Source organism: Psammomys obesus, unplaced genomic scaffold (assembly GCF_907164565.1).
Source record: "Psammomys obesus unplaced genomic scaffold, mPsaObe1.curated_primary_1811, whole genome shotgun sequence".
Taxonomy (NCBI): Eukaryota; Metazoa; Chordata; class Mammalia; order Rodentia; family Muridae; genus Psammomys; species Psammomys obesus.
Genome location: NW_026596149.1, coordinates 3,056,644 through 3,073,777, shown reverse-complemented (window position 1 = coordinate 3,073,777; position 17,134 = coordinate 3,056,644). Strand labels below are relative to the sequence as shown.

The 17,134-nt window shown below is 42.6% G+C and overlaps 1 protein-coding gene and 1 long non-coding RNA gene across 2 annotated transcripts in view; one reads left to right on the top strand and one right to left on the bottom strand.

The window, feature by feature from the left end:
- The window catches only part of Spag6 (sperm associated antigen 6), a 52,777-nt gene that overhangs the window by 22,028 nt on the left and 13,615 nt on the right, over positions 1 to 17,134 (top strand). The window contains exons 5-8 of the mRNA XM_055593798.1: positions 10,846 to 11,051; positions 11,879 to 12,052; positions 13,152 to 13,304; positions 15,654 to 15,845. Of these exons, the coding sequence (XP_055449773.1) occupies positions 10,846 to 11,051; positions 11,879 to 12,052; positions 13,152 to 13,304; positions 15,654 to 15,845 (725 nt within the window). The remainder of the gene's footprint in view (positions 1 to 10,845; positions 11,052 to 11,878; positions 12,053 to 13,151; positions 13,305 to 15,653; positions 15,846 to 17,134) is intronic.
- The window catches only part of LOC129666609 (uncharacterized), a 7,552-nt gene continuing 5,319 nt past the window's right edge, over positions 14,902 to 17,134 (bottom strand). Inside the window, exon 4 of the long non-coding RNA XR_008718623.1 lies at positions 14,902 to 15,833. This is a non-coding gene — a long non-coding RNA (uncharacterized LOC129666609). The remainder of the gene's footprint in view (positions 15,834 to 17,134) is intronic.

Here is a 17,134-nt window from a genome sequence, read left to right as displayed (position 1 = left end):
TCTGAAAATCACTGTGTCAATTTCTCAGAAGGAAGGGGCACTGCTGTCCAGTTCCTCAGAAGTTGCCAGTCACAGCCAACTCAAAGACAATGGAATATTTACCCCCGAATAACTGGTTTATCCCTTAATAGTCTCCTAAACATGGAACATACTGAGAGCATTTGGAAGTGTTCATTCATTTTTTTAGTGTTCATGCTAAGGCACTCAATGATTTACAAAGTTTTTTACTGTAAGTGAAATGCCAGAGGAGGTGTGCCTTAAGGAGGAGGAGGAGGAGAAGGCTGGGGGTCTGAGGTCAGCTTTTTTTTTTTTTTTCCCTTTTTCAGCCTGTTCTCTTCTTCCTCCTCCTTGCTAATTTTTCCCACTTTGCTAACAGGTCAGTTACTTAGCAAGTACATCACAATTTTCAGGGTTAATATTTTTTGGAAACAAAAGTATCTTACTAGAAGCGTGAGGGATGAGGTAGGAAGGGCAGTAGGATTGTAGCCACTGAGCAGTGGGCAACCAGGCACAGAGAGACGCTTTAGGAGCCCCGATCCCCGCCTCCCAAGCAGGGGCCTCAAGGCCATGAACAACCTAATTAAAAGTGCAGACTAAGGTGAAGGCAAGAAACGGCTTGGGAGGAGGAATGGGCCTGTAACCAGGGTGTAAAGTGAATAGCTTTAAAGGGAAGAAGAAGAAGAAGAAGAAGAAGAAGAAGAAGAAGAAGAAGAAGAAGAAGAAGAAGAAGAAGAAGAAGAAGAAGAAGAAGAAGGAAGAAGAAGAAGAAGAAAGAAGAAGAAGGAGAAAAAGAAGAAGGAGAGAAAGAAGAAGGAGAAAGAAGAAAAGAAGAAGGGGAAGAAATGGCTTGGTGTTTTGAGGGAAGCATCTCTACACATAGGCTCAAAGATAAGTTTTAAGTGTTGAGAGCTGTAGTTAAAACTCAGGCTAGCCTTTGGTAGTAAGCTTTGATTGAACTTAGTCTAGCAAGAGGAGTACATTTGATTGGATGTTCTACACGTTATGCATGATTCTGTGGCAGAGTCCAGCTGAGGAAGCTGCAATGGCATAGTTGAAGAGTACCTCTGCTCACCAGCAGCTTCTGATGGCACTCTTGGACACACACACACACACACACACACACACACACACGAAGGAGTGTGTCTGGAATACCAGCCTTCTGTCCATGCTCCCCATGATGTCAGGCACTCTGCCTCTAATTGCCAGGGCTGCTGGCCACATGTGTGTATTCTCCCTCTCCAGCCTGATTTATGTGCAGCTCCACCATGAGACGGGGCCACCGTGGACAGTATGTGAATATTCGCTCCATTAGAGGGTCGCACGCGCAAGGACTCTTACCTACACAGATACTGCAACGAGAAAGGAGAAGGCTTTCCACTTTAGGATCTTTAAAAACATTCATCTCCTCCAACGTGCACCTATCAGCGGCATGAAGAGGGCAGAGCGGCCGGAAGCTCTGCTCACCCTTCAAATTCACCTAACTAGGAGACAAGTGTTAGTGATGCTTCCACTACAGAGAGGAAGGAGGCACAGTGGGGGCCTGGGCCACCCTGCTTCTTGAACTGCAATCACCTAACACCTTTTCAGTATGGAGGGGAATCATTTCAATTTGCAGCTCAATTTCTAGGACTACATTAGGCAAATGCATTTAGAATCCGTGAATGCCCCAGGTGGGCCGTTCACAGCTTTCCGTGAGAGAAGTTAGCCATGGATGCTTAGGGCTTGGTCAAGGCAGGAGTGGCTCTGGCATGCGCACAGCACCTGGCTATCCGTAGACCTGTACCGCCAGTGTCCAGGAAAGAGCAGGCACGCTGTGCTAGTGCTAGCTGGCATGTGGGGGCCTTTGTTTGTGGTCTTAGATGAATGGCCCAGCTTGCTCTAAAAGTGCAGAATACGCTAATTACATCAAAGCCATTTACTCAAACAGTGTTTGTGAAGTTGTTAGGGTGAGAGGCTGGGCCAGGCAGCCCTAACAAGCTAGGATCATCCATCCTATCCATCCTCAGAGGCCAATTAAGCAAATAAGTAATAGAGCAGAGAAAGATTTGTCCAGGGCAGTCACTCTGGAAAGGATAGGAGGCCTGCGACCCTCTCCACAGCCGTCTTGGACGTCCTAGCGTTAGGTGTATGTTTAGATGGAAAGCATGGGCACCCCCAGCCAAGCAGGTATTCCCCAGAGCAGGCTGGCCAGCCAAGCCTCCTGAAATGGCCAGCTTCGGCAAGACACCTGCATCAGGAAATCAAATGAGAACACTTGCTGTCAGCCTCTGCTCGCCACACCCATGTGTATCCACACGTATGCAAACATGCGTCCACACATGGACAGCACAACCACACTCAACATAGAAACGTGAGATCAGAATACAAGAGGTTCATTGTCCTATATATTAAAATAAGAGCTGAGCTAAGCAAAAACAATTGTCTGTCATGGGGACTGGTTGAGGAGATAATGGGCTGAAGCAAAAATGAATACCAATAAAGTCTGAATAATAAACATTGGCATTTCCCATGATAAGGATTTTGTTTTTTAACATTGTAGGTTAAGAGAAATCCCGTCCCTGCACGCAAAAAAGCATGCTTTGTAAAGATGTTATTCCACTCACTTTACTGTGTTGGTTCCTTTTTAACCAGGGCATTGTAGACCTGTTGAGTAACTTGGCTTTGCCCAGTCTCAGCTGTGGAGAGTCAAAGGCCAATGTGATGGTGGGGCTCAGGATGCTTTAAATCTTCTACACACTGTCATCCAGGCAGCAGGCAGGTTTCCATCTCTTCTGCTTTCTCCTCTTTGCTCTCCATTTCTTGGCCTTTCCACATTATGTTTTGAGGGTGCTCTTCATAGAAGCCCACGTAAGCACTGCCTGCTCTGTCCAAGCTGACTGTAATGTCTAACTAAAGCTCATTATCTGCAGAGCAGTGGCCTGTTTGACTCACTGAGTTTTTAAAGGAGTCAGTTGTCTTGGAAGCGAATGTGTATGTTACCCCTTAAACGATCATTCAATACAATGATTATGAAGAATCTGATAGAGGAATGTGAGATGGAAATCATGGGAAGAAAAATCATGTGAAACTTATTCATAACACACAGAAATCTCTCTATGCGTTTTCCATTTCTACCTGCAAATTGAGACATCAATCAGCTCAAAATTATAGCCAGATCAGGGGACTGTTAGCTGAGGATGTTGCATCTTTCCACTGATTCAGTGAAGAAGAGGTTGTTGTGAGATCCAGCCCAGTATGTCTGCCTCCTACTGTGCGTGTCCTGTGTGGCCGCCTCCCCCACACCAGAAGTAACTTTCCAGTTGGGCTATGACAGATTGTGTTGTGTTGAATCACGTGTTCTGGATCAGTCGTTTTAGACACATCCTCCTTGCATGGCCTGTTGGGAAGCCCACAGTAGGCAAGTTCCTCCCAAGACTCAGGAGTGCTCTTGGAAGTGGATTTCAGATGATGGAAGCAGCCACCAGCCCCACCTGAGCCTTGACTGTAGCCTCATGAAAGGCTTGAGCCCCTTGGCTACACCATTTCCATATTTCTGACCAACAGAGACCACTAGGGAGTAAATGCTTTAGGTAAGCAGCCGAGTTACACCAAGGCAAAATTAATTTTGTTTGGAAGCTGTTGTTAAAGCCATACTGAAGCTTTGGGACTACAGCTTCTTTTATTTTATTATTAATTTTTTAATTTTAATTTTACCTAATTATGAAAAATTGGTTGAATGGGATGTCAGATTATTATCTATGTAAGAGTATGTTCTCAATGTACTTTCTATATTTCTCTTTTTTCAGTCAGGCTGGGGCTATAGTTAGTTAGTAGAGTGCTTGCCGAGCACAGGCAAAGCATGGGTCTCCAGCAGCGTGTGAAGTGATCTGCAAACCAGCACTCTGAGGCTCTAGCAGGAGAGCCAGGAGTGTAAGGTCATCACCCGCCTAGCATGCACAGGCTGTCTCCAGACAGATAGATGATAGACAGACAGACAGACAGATAGATAGATAATAGAAAGCTAAATAGATAGATAATACACAGGTAGATAGGTAGGTAGGTAGATAGATAGATAGATAGATAGATAGATAGATAGATAGGTAGGTAGGTAGGTAGAAGTTTGGGAGTAATATAGCTGTGTCTTTTATTTTTATGGCTAAAGCAAAAACCAGCCAGCCAATTTTTAAACTGAAATGGAGCTACCTAAGTGCAAGGTGTTTGATTGTGACTTCTAGTATTTTTATAATAGGTTAAAATGTATCTTTGTAGGGCTGAGAAGTAAAATATGATGGGGGAGGAATTAAATCATGATGATCACAACAGATCTTTTTTATGAAAGAGATTTATTAGCTGGAGGTGGAGAGAGAGATGGGAGAGAGCAGGACATGATGAAGGGAAAGAGAGGGGGGAAAGAGAAAGGAGAAAGAGAGAGAGGGGGCACCCTGATAGAGAAAGGGAAGAGGGCCAAGAGAGAGAAGAGGCCAGGAGCAAGAGAGACCTAGAGAGGGACCACATGGCCGGCTGGGCCCTTTAAGGGGGAAGGTAACCACGCCTTCCAGGTGTGGCCACCTGGCCAGCGACACGATGACATCATAAGTTGCTAGGCAACCCAGGAGCAGGTTTAGTTCCAAAATCCTAACAAAATAAGTAAAGTTAAAGAAATCAGGTTCCAGAGCAGTGGCTGAATTTGTATGCTAACACACACACACACATTTTTTCTCTTCCTTTTCTCATTCGGAAAGCCTCTTCATTTGGTGTACTTTTTAACTTATAAGTGCTCAGAATCACTTCAGTTTGCTCAAATTCTTCTCTTCTTTATACCGATTTTGAGCAGAAAAATCAGTTGAGTATCCATTTTTAAATTGCCTCTGCCCCTCGGTTGGCTAACGTATAGTTGTTCATCATTTCTCAGCCTCTCCCTACATTTTTCCTTGTATCATCGCAGTAAGAGTCTTCCTTTATGAGACCTCTGAATATGAATTTGAGAATTAATGGTAGAAAGACCTTCACGTTTCCATATCCAGAAAGCTTCTGCACAGGTCGTTTAAGAAGCCATAAGAGTTAAGCCTGAGGTTGTAAAATGGTGGTTGAGTTTGAAGCCGGCTCCCAGATGGATGTGTTTTATTTGGACTGCGTTATGTTGTCTCACATAGAGTTCCTTTGAAAAATAAAGCTGCCAACACTTAAAGGGCAAGTAACCTCACATTTTAGAAAGGCCTGACACAGCATGCCTGTACTCTTGTACAGCCTCCCAGGGCTAAGGCTGGGAGCTGCTGTTCCTTGTAGGTAGAGGCTTTCCTGCTCTGCACTGTGCCTGAGTGTCCTTACTTCTTCGGGATTTATTTTTTTAGTTTCTTGCCTGAGCCCTGTAGGTGCTGAGTTTACCACCTTGGATCCAAACAGTTTCTTAAATGCATAATTAAAAAGTAAGATTAAGGGTTGAGGGTGTAGTGCAGTTTTCACAGACGGGTACCACCTCTGATGCCCTTTCTCCTCCGGCAGTCTACAGAGCATCTCTGTTCATGAAAGCTGGCAGGAAAGAACAGCTTGTTTCTAAGCTGAATACACAAAATCAGAAGTTGGAAGCAAGTTTCCTGGGCTCGGTTTACATCAACTTGACCAAACGAGAGTCATCTTCAAGGAAAGACCCTCACCTGAGAAAATGCCTCCATAAGAGCAAGCTGTAGACACTGCCTTAACTAGAGATTAATGGACCCAGCCCATTGTGGGCGGAGCCATCCTTGGGCTGGTGGTCCTGGCTTCTATGAGAAAGTAGGCTGAGCAAGTCGCCATGAGCAAGCCATTGAACACAATTTTTAAATGGCTTCAACTTTTGCCTCCAGGTTCCTGCCCTGTGTGAGTTCCTGCCCTGACTTCCTTTGATGACTAACAGCGATATGGCAGTGTAGGCAATAAACCCTTTCCTCCCCAGGTTGCTTTGTGGAGTGTTTTACCACAGCAAAAGTAACACCAAGACAGTCCATATATAAGGAAGAACATAAAGTTTCGTTGTTTGTTTTGTTTTATTCTGTTTTCGAGACAGGGTCTCTCTATGTAGTCCTGGCCATTATAGACCAGGCTGGTTTCAAAGACCACTTGCCTCTGCCTCCTGAGTGCTGACATTAAAGGTGTGTGCTGATAGCCCTTGAGGGAAGTGCTTGTTTTTATTGCTCTGGTTACCTTACTGAAGATATTTTTCCAATTTCATGCATTAACTTGAAAATTCAATCAAATTGTATCTTGTATGTGTCATATTTTCATTATCCATTCATCAGTTGATGACTTCTAGGTTGCTTCTGTTTCCTAGATATTATGAGAAAGTGGGCAATAACACAGGATTTCATGTAGCTAAGGCTATTCTCAAACTTGCTACAGAGCTGAGGTTGACCGTGGACAAACCGCCATCCCAGGACCGCACCACTGTACCAACATGTACTCTTGAATCAAATATATATATATTTGATTATATATATATATATTATATATATATATATTTAATTTGTTATTGGGCAATATAAGATCATGCCACATGTTATTATACAAGAAATTAATCTGAAGATTCATTTAAAACAAGGCTAAGATATTTTCAGGTACTAAAGATAAACTTCTTGAATTCAGAGATTGCCTGCCTTTTGTCTCCTGAGCACTGGAATTAAAGGCATTCACCACCACATGAGGCCTACTTTTTTTATTTTTGAAACAATTTCCAGTGAGCATCTGTGTCTGTACTAATCATTGCTTTCAAAAGCATGTTAATTGAATGTCTAAGGGTGGTTTCTAAAATAGTTTTAAAATGAGCTCCCTGAGGAGAGACAGCTCAGGGGTTAAGAGTACTGACTGCTCTTCCAGGGGACCCAGGTTTGCATCCTAGCGACCACACGGCTCACAGACCTTCTGTAACTCCAGTCTCAAGGGATTTGACAGCCCTCCTGGTCTCTGTGGGCACCAGGCACACTGACATGCAGGAGGGCAAAACACCCATACACAAAAACCAAAACAAGCTCCCCAAAAGTTCTCTTAGGAGAAGTTCTAAATGTACAGAATTTTCTGAATGTGTGGTTCCTCCTGCAAAGGAAAAGGGGAAGGAGGAAGGAGGAGGAGTAAGCATTTCCTGGAATGAAGTCCCTGCAGTGGTCTCTTCCTGCATTCACTGGAGCAAGTTCTGACTCGAACAAGGAGCTAGAACTTGTCTCTCTGTCCTGCTTCCTCCAAGTCTAGCCAGGTTTCCAGCCAGTAGTAAGCACTCTCTGAATACTTGGCAAGTGAAAGAAGACAGGAAAATACAGACATATAGCAAGCATAAGAGAGGAAAGAATTATATCTGGATGTTTTTAGCTGTTGGTTACTGAACATTGACCACAGTGGCTTAAACAATAAGATCTTTTTTTAAAGTTTATGTCAGATGATATAAAGTTCAGAGTCAGGGCAGTTCCAAGCTGAACAACATCATGGAGGACGCAGATGTTTTTCATTTTTGAACTCAGCCATTCTCAAAATATTGATGTCTTTCACAAGACGGGGGTGGGCACTCCAGATGTCATTTGCAGGCATGATGATGCCCAAGAAGAACGGTGGGGCTTCCTGCTGTGGATCTCAGTGCACTGCAGAAAAATCCCTTACAGAGTTTCTAGCAGACTTCTACTCTGGACTCTCAAGCCCATGCCCTTACTGACAAATATTGCTGGGCAAGTAACCACAATGGTCACTAGCCCGATGCCCCAGAGAAAGCTGTGAGAAAAGGAAAGATAAAGTATTGAAAAGAGTGTGTCAAAGGCAGGCTGTTCACATATGGGACAGGGGCATTCCTAGGCTGTGTCCTCCCCTGTGGCAGCAGAGCAGCTAATAAGAGACTGAGCGTGTGAAGGTCAGAGGCCAATACTGTTCCTAAGGAACACTATGTGATTCAAGTGCAGATCACAGCACCACGGGACCATATACATTTGCTGATGTAAAGGTCGTGAGAATTCCAAGTATGAAGTGGCTGGGTTTAGAGCAGGAAACTTGATCATCTTGCAAATCTTTTTCCTAGGGATATTCCCAGTCTCCCCACAGTTAACAGCTCTGGTTTGCAGAGGTGGTGAGGGGCAGAGGGGGGAGCCAGGTGGCATTTCAGGACAATCTACTGATGGTTCAACATTCGGGTGAAGGAGCATGTGTTACTCCAACAACCAGTCAATGACAAAGTATCTACGTAATACATACGTACGTAAAATAGGTGTTTTGTAGAAAGAACCTTGAGGTTTTGTTGTTAATGGCTTATTTATTTAGCTGGGGATGCTTTAATATTTCCATTAAAGAGTTGAAGTTCACTGCATACTCTTTACTTCTAGAAACTGTATGAAAACACAGAAGTAAATTAATCTTTCTACTTTCTTTAGATAAATGTTTGGCCCATTGCCTTAGTTTCTTTTCTGTTGCTGTGAAAAATACTGTGAGGGAGAAAGGATTTATTTGATCACAATTCAGGGTCTCAGCCCATAACGGCAGGAAAGGCAGTAACCCGAGAGGCCTGGCCATACTACATCCCCGGTCCGAGCAGAGAGGAATGTGGGACGTCATCTGTGCTGCTATCAGTCTGCCATCTCAGTTGTATGGAGCCCAGGATGCCCCTGCTCAGGGGATGGGATTGTCCACAATGAAGCTAGTCTGCCCACATCATTCATCAAGACAAGACTCCTCAGACATTCTGAGGCTCAACCTCATCCAAACAGCGCGTTACAGGAGCCCCGAGGTCTGCCCTGGGGGCCAAGCCGCCAGCAGTCACCATCCCACCCACTGTGTTCCAGTGGGCACGTATGAATTGATATTACCATGTAACACCTGTAATGAAGCTTTGGTTTCTTTGTAAGCTCAGTCGTGCTATGTACACATGTTTTCGTTTTAATCTCAAATGTGGGATCTTGTTTTGGGCTTTAGTGTGTCCACAACTGATAACTGTCTTCTGTCAGGTGTGGCCTTTGCCAGCAGGTAATCGCCTGCCTCATGCAGCATGGAGAGGGGTGTGGTCTAGGACTCTGAGGGATATAAATATGGGTGCTCAGAAAGAGAAAGTGTGGCAAGGAGTATTGACATGTGGCTTGTAGCAGTTTGGAGTGACCAGAGATGGACAGTGTGGCAGACAGAGAAACATTTCAACACAGCGGCTCAGAGGAGACTGCTGGCTGCATTTGCCATTGATGGAGACTGTTATAGCCCCAGGAGGACCCATGTACCCTAAACAGCCTGGAGAAGTAATGGGTCTGTGCCCCATCTCCCCACTAACCTTCTCTCTCCTACCTAGGGTTGGGAGGTTGGAAGGGAGAGGCTTTAAGGAAGCCCAGATAAAGCAGAGTTTAAAACTGAGCACTACAGACACCTGTATAATTTGAGTTGGTTTGAATTCCTTAGGAGCCTGTTAATGACCAGGAAACTTGAGTGTTGTGTTTAGCAATGGCACACTGTACTTTATAGTCCCTTAATTTCCCTTGGACAGCTGGGTATGCGAGAGAAATAGGGACTGCTGCCTGTGCCTACTGTCCTGTCCATCTTCTCAGATACAGCAGCAGACAGAGGTACTTGTAATTGCCATGTAATGCCTGAGTCTTTCTTATGTTATGTTTGTAAAGCAAATTCCTCTTATTTCCTCAGGTTTTTCAGATTGCATATAAACTTTCCACTTATATCATTTTATACATCAGATTTATAAAAAATTAATACATTTGCTAATGAATGTAGTATTAATTTTTAGAAGTATGTAACAGGCTCCAGAATTCAATGCACCTGGCACATAATAATGTTACATTAATACTTGTTCAATAAAAGAATAAATAAAATGCTTGTACATTATTGAGTCTTCTAAGATAATTATGATAATTTAAGGAAAACAAATTACAGATATGAACTTGCATTTGCTAACATTAACTTCTTTTAGAAAATTTAGTATTACCAATATTTTGAAAAATTAAGTATTTTTCCCAAATTAAAGACTTACGTGATATAGTAAATAGCTATTTTGGTTTGACAATTAAGACGCTTGTATGTCTAAGGCACTAGAAACATGGGGAAGGAAGAGATTGGAACGATGACGTGTGTACTCAGTGAGGCAGCAGTACCAGAGTGGAACGCGTCACTGGACGGAGCTTTCTCCCTCTCACATGGACTTCCTAAACACGTATAATCTCTCAGCCTCATACTGTAAAATTATTATTTTATAGCTGTTTTTCTTGAACATATAAGTAAATCAACATTATATTTGTTTGCTCTCTGAATAATAGGGTTAAGATAAATGTATTCCTTTATCTAAATGTGTTGATAAGTTATAAACCTTTTTTAAGTGTTTTAGCATACAATGAAAAGACAACTTTTTATTTTGTCTGAAGTAGTTTACAAATCTTTTCAAAGTATTACAAAATGAAAGGAATTTTAAAATCAACATTATTGATCCATGAGTCATGCTAATGATTGCTCATGTAAATAGCACAAAATACTAATTCGTGTGGTTGGTGAAGTTTTGGTACTTTAATTTCCTCTGTTATTGTAAACCACGCATAAAATGCTTGCCTATTGAGAAGTGCGGAATTGCCAGGGCTTAAACAGCTGACATCTGCTTACTCTCTTAAAAAAAAAAAAAGAATAACAAGCCATTTCAGCCTAATCTACCTCAAATGTGCTCATGTAAATGGAGGTCCATCTATTGACCTGTGTTCTTTTCAGCTCAGGATTGGTCCACATGGTTTATGAAACCAGAAAGGCTGATTTGAAATGCAGATGTCGAGAGAGCGAAGCACACCCTCCCCTTTTCTCTTTGCTGTATCTGTCAGGGTGAAGGATGGCGAGCCCCAGGGTCAGTCACCCATACTCACTTAATTACTCTTCTTGGACCCACAGAACTGTCACAAGCTGTGGTGGATGCAGGAGCTGTTCCTCTTTTAGTTCTCTGTATTCAAGAGCCAGAAATTGCTTTGAAAAGGATTGCTGCCTCGGCCCTCAGTGATATTTCAAAGCACTCCCCAGAGCTGGCGCAGATGGTGGTGGACATGGGGGCTATTGCTCACTTAGCACAGATGATCCTCAACCCTGATGAGAAACTGAAGGTATTTACAACCGAGGTCGAGAGACAACAGACAAGAGCGTCCTTACAGACCAAGAAGTGGAGATGGGTGTAGACTAATGTGGAGAAAAACAATTAGCAAACACGTGGCAGTAATGCTCTGGGTGCCACATTCAAGATGGTTAGAAATCTGTGTGATGCTGAACATTCCAGGTAGTGTCAACATAAATTAGTCAACGTTAGCATTGACGTTAATAATTAAAATAAGCCAAAAAATGTTGGTCTGCCCAAAATAATTTGCTTGGGAGAGCCTTAGACTGAAAACAAGGACTTAAAGGTTTTCTAGCCCACATCACTAGAATGTTTACATTTCTGATGAAAATTGTCATGTTTATTGGTTCCCCTGGTAGCTTTCTATATTCACCAGAAACACAGCTATATATGTATAGTTTTTAAATTGTTGATGTTAGCTAAGTGATGGGAAGTTACTTGAGAAGGTACCAATATCATGCCCTGAAGACATTACTTCTGCCTGTTATGGCACTACATACCACACATCATAAATTAGCAACCTATGGATGTGTAATTAAGAAGTGATATTTACCTAAAGGTCCTATATTTTAATTACCCGTAAAAGCTTTTAAAGTACTCAGGAGAGAACTAATGGGGAAGTCAAAAATCATTGAGTTTGTAACGAAGCTGTGACAGTCCCAAGGCTTGGACATCTTAGGATATGCAAAGTATCCACACAGCTCCTTTCTGCTCATAAAGAAATTAGAATATCACAAAACTAAGTTACATCGACACTCTGACGTGTACCCTCTGATGTTTTGTTCTACTTACTATTTATTTCTTTATTTTGCTTATCAGCAACAGGTCCTCTCAGCTCTGAGTCATATTGCTAAGCACTCTGTGGATCTGGCGGAGATGGTTGTTGAAGCAGAGATTTTCCCAGTTGTGCTTACATGTCTGAAGGAGAAGGATGAATACGTGAAGAAAAACGCTTGCACTTTAATTAGAGAGATTGCAAAGCATACACCCGAGGTAAAAGCAAAGCAAAACAACAAAAAGCAGGCTTCGGGACGCACTTAGCTTCAGTTTTTCGAATAAAACACCAACTTGTGTGTGGGGCTTGAGGCTTGCTCCATGAACTCTGACGAGGTCACTGCCCCTCCTCCGCACTGCAGACATTTTGGATGATGTGACTGTCTGTACATGGTAGAATGGATGTTCACCAGTGTCCCTAGGCTCTGACCACTTGGTGCCATCAGGGCCCCTCCCTCAAAGGTATTGACAATAAAAACTGACTTCAAACATTGTCAAACATTCTCTAGGGTTCAAAATCACCTCCATTTGAGAACCACTGAATTGTATTAATGACGTTTGAGTTTGGAATCCAGTTTCTAATTATTGCTAGCTTTCCATTTCTAGATTATGGGGAGACTATCATGACTGCTGGGAGCAGAGAGAATGCTATCTCATCTGCAGGTTGCGACCATCCGCAGCAGCTCCCTGGCTCCCCGGTGTCCTGGGGCACCCAGATAGCCAGCTATTGTAATGGGATTTTCTGCTCTGACTTTTTGGATGGAAAGAAAGAGAGACAAAGCAAGCCTATGCTGATTTTAAAGTTTTCTTTTTCCTGTGTGTACTTTGACTAACCTATTTTCCATTTCATTACATGTTAAAGTCCTCATTCTTATTTCATCTGATGTCTTTACATAGACAAGATTTTCCAGAACTGAAGTGTGCCCAGTTAGTATGTGGTAATTAGGCCAGTCATCAAGTCTGATGTCTTTGGACACTGACTTATTTTCATGCTCAGGCACTGTGGCCACATACTTCTGTGCTTAGCCAGGTATGAACTAGTCCTCGCTTTAGTGCTTAAATGAGGAATTTTGAAATTTGTTACAAAAGGAAGAAAAATTGTGTAACTTTTGTAAAGCACAGAATAAGCTTTTCCACTGTGAATATTTGGGCATTTGGAATAGTGGGATTATTCTCCCTGGACATTTCTTTCATAAATGCAGTACTCTCTTTGAACAGTATTTCACTTTGACCAGGCATTTTTAAGCACTAAATAAAGTGTTGTCAGTCATGCTAAAGACCATCTTGTACTGTCTGAGGCCTTCTGCTTTTCTTTCAGCTTTCACAGCTCATTGTTAATGCCGGGGCCGTGGCCGCAGTCATCGACTGCATTGGGTCCTGCAGAGGGAACATCAGGCTGCCGGGCATCATGATGCTGGGGTACGTGGCCGCTCATTCAGAGAACCTGGCTATGGCCGTGATCATCTCCAAGGTGGGCGCTGCTTCATTTCTTCTAGGTACTGTAGTAGGCTGTTCCAAGATAGAACCTCAGGCTGATACCAGAATAGCAAACATAACTGGACATGGTAAAAGAGTCGCCTAACTTCGTTCAACTGTTTTACTTATGTCAGTGTTTATTAGTATGTTTTCCAGGGGGATTTTTGGCGAAAGGTGTGGATTACAAAGTAGGTAAAGCTTTCTATATCAATTATAGACTTCTTTAAGCAATACTATAATCTTTCTTTAAATATTACATATATGTATATCTTGAAGGATTAATTGTGTATACTTAAAAATACTCTAGCTCTGCCCATTTATCTCTTTCGCACAGCTCAGAGTCTGTGTGCTCCTCTGTTCGCGTTATCTGATGAGGAGGAGGTGCTGGCCAGCTCTCTCTTCAGATGCAGTCAGGCATTCAGAGGGCACAGTGGACGGAGGCAGTATTTCTGTTGTTTCATCCTCTGGAGATTTTGCCTTTTTTCAATTTACAGCTTTGTATGAACTCACTCTATAGTGTAGCCTTGGCCCATAGTAGGTGCTCACAAAATATGTTGGTGTATAGATAGGGGATTCTGGAAGACCACATCAAACACTGTGCTCAGACTGTGTGTGGCAGCCCTCTAGGGGGTAGGGTTCTTATCAGCATTGAAAACCTGCTGCTGTTTGTTAAACAGAAATGGGGATATTTTCCCCCTTGCTAATCCGCAGAATACAGAGGAGCCCAGATCTTGATTTTCCACCTCCGCCACAGTGAGTCTCCGAATCTCCGCCATGCCGAGCACTCTCTAGCCTGCTTCTCTTTTGTTCTGTTACTGCAGACTACTGCAATGGCCAGGGCAATCCTGGTGCTTTTGGAGGGGTCCTCAGGGATGGGCCTGGGCTTTCGAGCCCTGGCTCCTTTGTCAGGAAGACACCTCATCAGAGGAGTGAAGAGAGCAGCTGCAGTTTGTTTCGCACCTACACACCTGGCCAGAGCGCCCCTCCCCTTCTTTGGTGGAGGCCTGAGCCAATCTCTCCCACTCCCACTGGTTTGGTTTTCAGTTCCCTGAGAACCGAGTTGGCATCAGGAGTCTGAGGCAAAGCACACAGCAATGAGGCGTTTTCTCCTGTCCTCTGAGGTGCTCAGGAAGCAGCTGATAATGTCTACCATTTATGGCTCTCTGTCACCTCTGAAAGACACTTAAGCTCTGGGTCTCCGGATCTGGGCCAGTGATGTGAGCTGGAGCTCGGGATGAGAAGCAAGGGCCACCTGCTGCTCTTCTCTTTCTCCCCTCTTCCTCAATCTACATCCTACAAGCGTGGCTTCTCTTCAAAGTCTGGCCTATTATACTGTGGACATAACCTTTTTAGTGCTAGAAAAGGAGCAGATCCAGAAACATGGTGAGTTTTGGAAACTGATCCAAAAAATAAGGAAAGAAAAAAGAAAGAAAGAGAGAGAAAGAAAGAACAGATGAAGAGGTTTTGGGGACTGCATGTGGGATAGTCCTGGCCTTTGCTGTGGCAGCACTAACATGTAATAACAGTCCTGATCATACTACATTTGAAATAATTACTATTGTCTCCAATTAGTTACAAAATTATGCCTTATACACAACTTTTATTTTATCAATAGAAAAATTGATGTTTATTTGATTTTTTTCCTTAGGTTTACAAACTGTTTTTTGAGGGTATTTGATGATGTTTTAATTATTTAAACAAAATTAGAGTCTAAAATGCAAAATGTACACATAAGCTACCCATGTAGCAAAAGAACCTGGCTGTACTTGGGTATACAAATGAGCAGAACTATCATCATAAAGGCCGCCCACATGACTGCAAACGTATGTGGTATTTCAGGGAAGACAGTTGAATACGGTCCATGTGAAAGGCGCGTAGAGTGAACTGGTGCTTATACTCCTCTGGTTTTTAGTTTGTAGTAGTTATTTTATTTTCAGATTTACTATATTTGGGATATGTGTGTTCCTGAGGATTAAACTGAGGGCTAGCCCTGGTCTTAACTTTCTAAACAATGGAAAATAAAGTTTTAAGATTTTGGTTTGTCACAATGGGATTTGGTTTTGCCTGTTCTGAGACACCTATCTCTGTTGTTTGCATAAATGTTCTTCTATTTGGGGGTAGAAGCTAGTAGAGACATTTTTATTTAAGTTAGGCTGTTACAGGTAATTAAGGTGATTTAGTTCTAGTCATTTTATTGACTTAAGAAATGACTGCCCTTGTGATGTGTGCATTTATTGAACCATTTAGAGGAAAAAAAGAGATCAAGACTAAATCTTCTGATGCCTGAGACACACAGAGGACTCTAATCTGCTCTAGATTTATCCACTTGCTCTCCCCACTGCAGGGTGTCCCCCCGTTGTCGGCCTGCCTGTCGGAAGACCTGGAGGATCATATTAAGGCTGCGGCTGCCTGGGCTCTTGGACAGGTGGGGAGGCACACCCCAGAGCACGCCCGGGCTGTCGCCATCACAAACGTCTTGCCGGTGCTGCTGGCCTTGTACATGTCCACAGAGAGCTCCGAGGACCTGCAGATGAAAGTGAGCATGCTTAACAGGGTTAGGGAGGCTGGGCAGACACTCACACAGTCTTAAAATATGTGGGTTAAATATTTTGATTTTCCTGATGGACTGTGTTGCCTTTTGAGTCAAGAAATACAAGTTTGTCAGAAGAATGAGGTATCTTACCTTTGAAAACCGGTTAGTGACCCTTGTCTCCACGGCTAGTGATATATTTTCAAGGATGTTTTATACAGATAAAAACTTAGTTGTAAAGTGAATATTACGGTTTTGCATTCTATATAGCTGTTGACATTTTTCTATGAAATAAAGATGAAAGAATAACAGAATTTTTGAATTTGGGCTTTCTGGAGAGTACTCTGTTTTACAGTAAGAAACAGAATCCAAAAGAATTGAAGTTGCTTTTCAAAGGTATAACTAAAGAATATTCCTAAAGCTTTATTTCTCCCAATCTCAAGGATATCAGTGTCTTATTTCTTTTTAAAATGTTTAAGATTCACTAAATTAAACATTTTTGAATCATGTATTTAAAAAGGGCAAATTATAAAAAAATTACTGTCAAGGTGCTTCATGAAGCATGCACATAAGTTAGGATGGACTACCTAATAATCCTATAATTTCAAAGAAGCATAGCCTAGCATACACATTAGGAAAATACAGATGTCTCTGAACTGACGTGGGAGAAGTTTACAGCAAAGACAATAATTCACCATGGGATGAGCCCGGCCTGCCTGATGGCTTAGTGGGCACAGGTGATCACTGCGACCTGGAGACCCCAGTTTCATCCCTCACAGGGCAGAGGAGAGACTCCGACTCAGGCCAAGCCACCCACTGACCTCCATCCACTTGCTGCAGGCACACACTCACCACCCCACCACAAACAAATGAATAAGTGTAATTAAAACCAAAATCAAAGTAATAGTAAAGTACATCAAAATTGAATTAAGTGGTAAATTAATGAATAGTAACACATGTACTGAAATGTAACTTTGGATGACAAGGTAGGACATTTCCTTTTATAAAGTTTATGAAAATGAGTTTCTTTATTTGACTGTGTTCACACGCTAGTTTTCTGCGAATTAATTTCTAAGAGTAAGACTTTCCAAGTTGTAAGACTTTTCAAATCAGTGGTGCACACCTTTAATCCCAGCACTTGGAGGCAGAGGCAGGCGGCTCTCTGTGAGTTCAAGGCCAGGACAGCTAGGACAACAAGAGAAAGCCTGTCTTAAAAACCAAAACCAAACCAAACCAAAACCAAACCAAACCAAACCAAACCAAACCAAACCAAACCAAACCAAACCAAACCAAAC